This window comes from Bos javanicus, chromosome X, assembly GCF_032452875.1.
Source record: "Bos javanicus breed banteng chromosome X, ARS-OSU_banteng_1.0, whole genome shotgun sequence".
Lineage (NCBI taxonomy): Eukaryota > Metazoa > Chordata > Mammalia > Artiodactyla > Bovidae > Bos > Bos javanicus.
The window spans coordinates 19616168-19624574 of NC_083897.1; the positions used below are offsets into that span (position 1 = coordinate 19616168).

General features: G+C 42.3%; 1 protein-coding gene across 5 annotated transcripts in view; it reads left to right on the forward strand.

The window, feature by feature from the left end:
* Positions 1-4874, forward strand: part of INTS6L (integrator complex subunit 6 like) — a 57403-nt gene extending 52529 nt beyond the window's left edge. For 2 of the 5 annotated variants that reach the window (XM_061408440.1, XM_061408441.1), the window contains 4 exons: positions 40-274; positions 1905-2279; positions 3124-3217; positions 3914-4874. In XM_061408440.1, coding sequence (XP_061264424.1) covers positions 40-274; positions 1905-2279; positions 3124-3217; positions 3914-4016 — 807 coding nt within the window. In that variant the 3' untranslated portion in view covers positions 4017-4874. Of the gene's footprint in view, positions 1-39; positions 275-1904; positions 2280-3123; positions 3218-3913 lie in introns of those variants that run through there. The other 3 variants (XM_061408442.1, XM_061408443.1, XM_061408444.1) reach the window with 2 other exon arrangements.
* The last annotated feature ends 3533 nt before the right edge of the window (positions 4875-8407 follow it).

The window sequence follows — 8407 nt, forward strand, 5'->3', positions numbered from 1 at the left end:
TGTTCTCTTTAATGGAATATGTTCATTGATGTTTTCTAGGGAATGATGATCGATGAAGCAGATGAGTTTGTAGCAGGGCCGCAAAAGAAAGTGAAACGTCCTGGAGAAGTCAACAGTGCTTTGTCATCTAAGAGAAGGCGGAGTATGTCCCTGCTGTTGAGGAAACCACAAACACCACCTACTGTAACTAACCATGTGGGCGGAAAGGGACCACCCTCAGCCTCGTGGTTCCCATCTTATTCAAACCTCATAAAACCCACCCTTGTATATACAGGTATAGAGTAGTGGTTGTGATTTCCTTATGGCCCCTAGAGGACTAAGACACTAAACAATTTTCTTTTATATTCATTTCTTTTGTATTCAGTTTTTGTTCATTAAGTAAGCCATTATTTTTAATCATCCATGTGGTAGGTACAAAGCACCCTGTGAGAGGAGAGACCTTGTTTCAAGGATCTCCATCTATATGAGGGGAGGAAGATCCCTACTTACATAGTAGTTAACACAAGATGGAGAAATGTTGGAAGATGTGCCTGTTGACTTTGTCAAGTCAAGGCTGAAGAAGGTGCATCAATTTGGAGTTGCTGCAGAAGTCAGTAGGAGCAAATGGGCTCAGTATGGCTGGGTCTGCACTGGGTCAGTAAAGGCTGGTGCTGTCTGTGTGCTCATCTCCTCTCCTTACTCCAGCCCAGCGCAGTCTGGCCCAGCCTCCTCCACTCCACTGGATGGTGCCAAGTATAAATCCCACACCCCACCATTCTTCTCCATTCCTCTGATCTATGCTGCCATCGTGTCACCAAGATACTCCAATAGTTTATTTTTCTACTTTCCAACCTTCTCATCTAACTCATTTTCTGACCTGCAGCCAGAGTGATCATATCAACATAGAAATCAGATCACACCACATCCATGCTGAAAACACCTCATTACCTTTCCTAGGCACTCAGAGCACAATATGAGCTCCTGACTCTGGTCCACTGGCTCTGCACGACCTGGGCCCACCATCCTCTCCTAACATGTGTCCTCTGCATGGGCACAGGCCGGCTCTCCCTCCTCCTCCAGCCTCTGCCCAAAGGACACCTGCTCAGAAGGGATCTGCCTGACCTCGTGATCCACTGGGGCTCCCCCTCCTGCTCTCTGTCCCCTCCCTGCTTGCTTCTCCCCGAACATGAATTTGAACTGTAATTGTTTTGTTGGATCATAGTACACTTCCTGCCTGGCCTTCCCATGAGCATGGACATTCCATTAGGGTGGGGATTGTTTCTATGTGTGCTGTTGGAGGCTGCCCCCAGCTCCTGGCATGGTGCCCAGCACAGAGGACGATGAGTCAATGGAGGAGAGGTGTCAGACCTGGAGGAAAAAGAAATTCACTTTTCTGAGACAGAAAAGATGAATGAGGAGAATCATGTACTGGCAGAGAATTGGGGTGATGAAGTACATATAGAGCTTTCAGATCTAGTGGTCACCACCTCTGTTTCCTCAGAACTTTTAAGGAAGAGAGGATGGAGTTTGAGGGGGTGGGGGCACACGTAGTCTGGTGTCAAGCTCAGTAGAGCATGGCATTTCATATAATGAAATAAAATTTCATTTCATTTCATATAAATGACAGAAACCATGACATCATGTGAGACTTGCTGCTTTTCAGCTTGGAAAGCACAAGCTGCAGCTAAGCCCTCAGTGCCAGGGATCTGAGACTGTTTATTAGTTGTTCTGTCTTGTTTCCATATATATTCTTGGTGCCATGGAGATTACCTTCCTGAGCTCAACTTGAGGGGTCTTGAGCTCCCTCTGGTACATCCTCTTGCTTTATGAAACCATTTCCTCAAAACTGAGGAGCCCCATGATATCCCTTTGGGGTTACTATAACACACCTACCCCACAGCTCAACTTCTCATTTTGGTTTCCAGGTGTTACTGTCACTCACGATGTTCATGAGGAGAAGGTGGAAAATGGTCAAATCTCACCTGATGGCTTCTTGTCAAAATCTGCTTCACCAGAGCTTATGAATATGGCAGGAGATGGTATCCCACCTGACCAAGTGGATTCTCTATCTGACGATTTCACTAGTCTCAGGGAAGATGGCCCGATGCACAAACCTGGGAGTAATGCACTTCCAGGAGAAACCAAGAACTGCAGCGTCTCTGTGGATGATCAGAAAGTCTCAGTAACATCTGCTTTGGAGACTGTGCCAAGTACATTGCAGATAACTCCTGCTATGGCACAAGGAATCAATGCTGATATAAAGCACCAGTTAATGAAGGAAGTTCGAAAATTTGGACGAAGTAAGTAGTAGAAGAACATCTATCAGTAATATAATGGGGAGATCCCTTTCATTTTAAGATTCAAAATAGATTCAGGATAACTCTTAAGGTGCATTTTTGGGAAATATTGGACTTTCACATAATTGAAAATGATTCCTCTTGTTTTACCTAAACAACTCAACACACCTTTCTGGTTTTCCCCCCTTACTTATTGTAATAATCTCCTTTTGCTGCTGTAACAAGTTATCACAAATTTTGTAGCTCAAAACTGAATTTTCTTAGAGTTGTGGAAGTGAGATTTGAACTTCTTTTCATTGGGCTAACATGAAGGTGTTGGCAGGCTAGCATTCCTTCTGAATGCTCAGGGGGAGTCTGTTTCCTTACCTCTTCCAGCTTCCACAGGCTGCCTGTGTTCCTTGACTCATGGCCTCTTCCTCCATCTTAAACCAGCAATGTAGCCCCTTCTTAAGCCAGCAATGTAGCTCCTCTCTAACCTCTGCCCCCACCCTTACATCTTTTCTCCCCAACCAGCTCTACTGCCTCCGTTTCCTAAGGATATTTGTGATTTTATTGGGCCTCCATGTATAAACCTGGATAATCTCCCCAGCTCCAGATCCATAACTTAATCCCATCTACAAAGTAGAGTCTCTTTTGCAAGATAAGGTAATATGTTGACAGTTTCTGAGAATTAGGACATGGACAACTTGAGGGGTGGGGCATCATTCAGCTGACCACATTTGATTAGTGTTTACAGGTTTCCCTAGCAGATAGTGCAGATGTCTTGATGATTGTTGAGGATGTATAAATATTGCATTTTATTTTTCATCCACATTTTTAACAACAATAATATTTTTAATATCTTCAGAGTATGAGAGAATTTTCACTTTGCTTGAAGGAGTACAAGGACCTCTTGCAGTCAAGAAACAATTTGTTGAATTTACCATCAAGGAAGCTGCAAGGTGGGTGTGAAGAGGAACTCTTCATTGTGTTTTTTGTTTATTTAATTATTTTTGGTTACACGGGGTCTTCTTTCTGTGCTCAGGCTTTCTCTAGTTGCGGCACACAGGCTTGTCATTTCAGTAGCTTCTCTTGTTGTGGAGCACGGGCTCTAGGGTGTGCAGGCTTCAGCAGTTGCGGCATCTGGGTTCAGTAGTTGCAGCTCCTGTGCTCTAGAGCACAGGCTCAGTAGTTTGGGTGTGTGGGCGTAGTTGCCCTGAGGCATGTGGAATCTTAGTTCTTGGACCAGGGATCAAACCTGTGTCCCCTGCACTGCAGAGCAAATTCCACTAGACAACCAGGGAAGTCACTTGCGTGTTTCTGTGAGCGTAAGGACCCAATGTAAGACAGGCAGAGGGATTGAGCCTGCCTTTCTTTTGTAAGCCCTGGCCTTCATGCATAGTTACAGCTATCTCCAGAGGCATTTAGATTGCTATTATCCGAGTCCAACTCATTCACCCAAGTCTATGGGAGCTTTCTGGACTCTTCACAGTCTGAGGCGGGCTTGGGCTCTCAGTTGGTACTCTTGGTATTAGCTAAGCCCCATCTTTACATGAAGATACATTTTCTATTTCCCATGTAGATTGTCAGTTCCACCTGGTACCCCACACAGTGCTTTAAGGACCTTTTGGTTAATAAAATTCCTCTTTCTTTTTTAGGTTCAAAAGACGAGTCTTAATTCAGTACCTTGAGAAGGTACTAGAAAAAATAGAATCCTATCACCTTCTCAACAATGTTAATCACATCAACAGCAGATCATGATATTATCGCAGAGACCAAGAAGGAAAAAAGAACAAGTTCTCTGTGTTGTAGGACAGAGCGGGATATTGTTGAACATCCCAGGATGTTTTACTCAAGGGAACTGGCTTCCAGAGGTTAAGAAAAAGCAATGACAGCTTTCATTTTCTGACTCTCTGGCAGTAAAAGCTGGCTTTGCCCTGTTTTCTTTGAAAGTACTAACTAGTTGTTTTTTTTGTTACTTTTCCCAATTGAGGAAGGCGATATGATTAATCCAGCAGGTTCAGTTCAGTGAACACACACAAGTGACAAGGGTTCACTCTTGAGTTCGGTCATCCTGGGCATGTCCAGAGTGACTAGGGGCCACCTGCAGGCAGAGCACTACCTGATGCTCTTACTATGTCATTTAGAAAGAAGAGGGGTTCAGAGTCCACCTGCTAATTGTGTGTGTTCTGAACGAAGTTTTCAACAATTCCTAGTTGTGCCTTTAAAACCATGCAATATTCAGGACAGTTTGGATCAAAGAGTGAGAAAGCTGCTATTTGGGTAACTTATTTCTCCATGGGAGGGGGCAGGGAGAGTCACCAAATGATCTACCTCCAACTGTCTTCTATTTTGTCTAGAGACATTACAAAGTACGCCTGAGGCCACCCCCACCCCTGACGTTTGTTCTTGCATGTGATGCCAGAAAGGCTTCAGGTGGACTTGTGCATTCTGTGCTTCAGAAGCACTAAAAAAAAATAATGTAGATATTTCCTTTAATGTTTATACAAAAGTTTTTATGGAGCAGTATTGTTATGTTTGTATTTGCAGAAATTTAAGTGTACAAAGAGATTTTGACTTTTCATATATAAAATAAATCATTTTATTGATTTTTCACAAGGTCATTGACGCTTGAGAAATTTCTAGTTTTGTCTTTCTTCTGATTTGTAACTCCTTTCAGAAAAAAATGCCCACTGTAATTAAGATGTTAGCAGAATGATGTAAACTTCAAAATGTCACTCACCGAACTGATACTGGTGAAACTGGTGGAGTGGGGTACTCCAGAAACACCGAAAACACTGGGGAAAATGATTGGAATCAAGTTTACTGGGACTCTGGAAGATAGAGGTTTACAGCAACCAAGTGAATGTTGAGTCAGAAGAAGACCCATTGAAATGTGATAGGAGAATCTGGTAGCATTTTAACTTATTCTTGCCTCATTCTCCTCCCCAGTATAACAGTGGTCTTGAAGATGTCAGCCTGCATTCCAACTGAGGGTTCCTGGCTCAAGAGGGAGGAGGATAGACCTTATTCCCAAGGAATTGTGTTTGTTTAAACCTGTCCCAGAGGCCTCCCTGAAGGACTGACCAATGGGATTGATTGCTTTTCTTTTGTCTAACTCTAAACTCTCTTATAAGGACTTCCTTGGCAGTCCAGTGGTTAAGATTGTACTTCCACTGCAAGGAACACAGGTTTGATTCCTGATGCAGGAACTAAGATCCCTCATGCCATGTGGTACAGCGAAAAAAAAATTTTTTTTTAACTTTAAAAATAAACTGTTATAGTAGAGAAGCAGCTATGTGAAGGTTGTTCCTCAAAAACATTGAAAGGCAAGTAAGGGGCTTCCCTGATGGTCCAGTGGTTAGGAATCCACCAGCTAATGCAGGGGACAAGGATTCAGTCCCCGGTACAGGAGAAGTCCACATGCCACAGAGCAGCTAAATCCATGTGCCACAACTACTGAGCCAGCACTCTAGAGCCCAGGAGCCACAACCACTGAAGCCCGAGTACCTAGAGCACATGCTCCTAAAAAAAAAAAAAATGAAAAAGGCAAGTGAATAAGCTCCTGATGCTTATGGCAAGTAAAGTGTTAGTTCCTCAGTCATGATGGTGGTTTTTGTTCAGCTGCTAAGTCTTGTCCAACTCTTTGCGACCCCATGACCTCCAGCATGCCAGGCTGCTTTGTCCTTCACTATCTCCCAGAGTTTGCTCAAACTCATGTCCACTGAGTTGGTGATGCCATCCAACCATCTCATCCTCTGTCGTCCCCTTCTCTTCCTGCACTCAATCTTTCCCAACATCAGGGGCTTTTCCAAGGAGTCAGCTCTTCACATCAGGTGGCCAAAGTATTGGAGCTTCAACTTCAGCATCAGACCTTCCAAGAATATTCAGGGTTGATTTCCTTCAGGATTGACTGGTTTGATCTCCTTGCAGTCCTAGGGACTCTCTAGAGGTCTTCTTCAGCACCACAATTAGAAAGCACCAATTCTTCAGCACTTAGCCTTCTTTATGGTCCAACTCTCACATCGGTACATGACTACTGGAAAAACCATAGCTTTGACAATATGGATCTATGTCAATAAAGTGATGCCTCTGCTTTTTAATATGCTGTCTGAGTTTGTCATAGCTTTTCTTCCCACCTGGCACTAGTGGTAAAGAATCTGCCTGCCAGTGCAGGAGATGCAAGAGACACAGGTTCGAGCCCTGGGTTGGGAAGATCCACTGGCGTAGGAAATGGTAACCCACTCCAGTATTCTTGCCTGGAAAATTCCATGGACAGAGGAACCTGGCAGGCTACAGTTCATGGAGTCACAAAGAATTGGACATGACTGAGCACATACACATCTTAGATTTCATATATATAAGTTAATATGTGATATTTGTTTATCTCTTTCTGACTTGCTTCACTCTATATAATAAGCTCGAGGTTCATTCACCTCATTAGAACTGACTCGAATGTGTTCCTTTATATGGCTGAGTAATATTCCATTGTATATATGTACCACAGCTTCTTTATCCATTCATCTGTCGATGGGCATCTAATTTGCTAACATGTCCTAGCTATTGCAAATAGTGCTGGAGTGAACATTGGTGTACATGTGTCTTTTTCAATTATGATTTTCTCAGGGTATATGCCCAGTAGTGGAGTCATTGGGTCTTATGGTAGTTTTATTCCTAGTTTTTTAAGGAATCTCCACACTGTCCTCTATAGTGGCTGTATCAATTTACATTCCCATCAACAGTGCAAGAGGATTCCCTTTTCTCCACATCCTCTCCAGCATTTATTGTTTGTAGACTTTTTGATGATAGCCATTCTGACTGGTGTGAGGTGATATCTCATTGTAGTTTTGATTTGCATTTCTTTAATAATGAGTGATATTGAGCATCTTTTCATGTGTTTATTAGTCATCTGTATGTCTTCTTTGGAGATATGTCTTTTTAGGTCTTCTGCCCACTTTTTGATTGGGTTGTTTGTTTTTCTGGTATTGAGTTACATGAGCTGCTTGTATATTTTGAAGACTAATCCTTTGTCAGCTGTTTCATTTGTTTTCACCTTGTTTATAGTTTTCTTTGCTGTGCAAAAGCTCTTAAGTTTAATTAGGTCCCACTTTATTTTTGTTTTTATTTCCATTACTCTGGGAGGTGGGTCATAGAGGATCTTGCTGTGATTCATGTCATATAGTGTTCTGCCTATGTTTTCCTCTAAGAGTTATATAGTTTATGGTCCTACATTTAGGCTGTTCATCCATTTTGAGTTTATCTTTGTGTATGGTGTTAGAAGGGGTTCTAATTTAATTCTTTCACACTTAGCTGTCCAGTTTTCCCAGTACCACTTATTGAAGACACTGTCTTTTCTTCATTGTATAGTCTTGCCTCCTTTGTCAAAGATAAGGTGCCCATAGGTGCATGGGTTTATCTCTGGGCTTTCTATCTTGCTCCATTGGTCTATATTTCTGTTTTTGTGCCAGTACCATACTGTCTTGATAACTGTAGCTTTGTAGTATAGTCTGAAGTCAGGAAGGTTGATTCCTCCAACTCCATTCTTCTTTCTCAAAATAGCTTTGGCTATTCAGGGTCTTTTATGTTTCCATATGAATTGTGAAATTTTTTATTCTAGTTCTGTGAAAAATACCATTAGTAATTTGATAGGGATTGCCTTGAATCTGTGGATTGCTTTTGGTAGTATAGTCATTTTCACAATATTGATTCTTTCAGCACAGGAACATGGAATATCTCTCCATTTGTTTATGTCATCTTTGATTTCTTTCATCTGTGTCTTAAAATAGTAAAACAGTTTTAGGATAAGATAGTTCTGTAATGGTTGCACAGCATTTTGAAGGTACTTTATGCCATTGAGTTGTACATTTTAAAATGGTAAACTTTAGGGAATTTCCTGGCTGCCTAGTGGTTAGGATTCCATGCTTCCACTGCCAGGATCCTAGGTTCGATCCTTGGTCAAGTAACTAAAATCCTGCAAGCCACGGCATGATCAAAAAATAAAACTAAAAGGGTGCTGTCACCTCAACAGAGGTAGGGAGGAAAACTAAAACCACAAACATGACCTAGAACCGCGTAAGGACAGACAAATACATCTCCGTTATTGTGGCCTCTGATCCTGGTGACAAAATATCTGCAGAACCCAAGGCTCTACT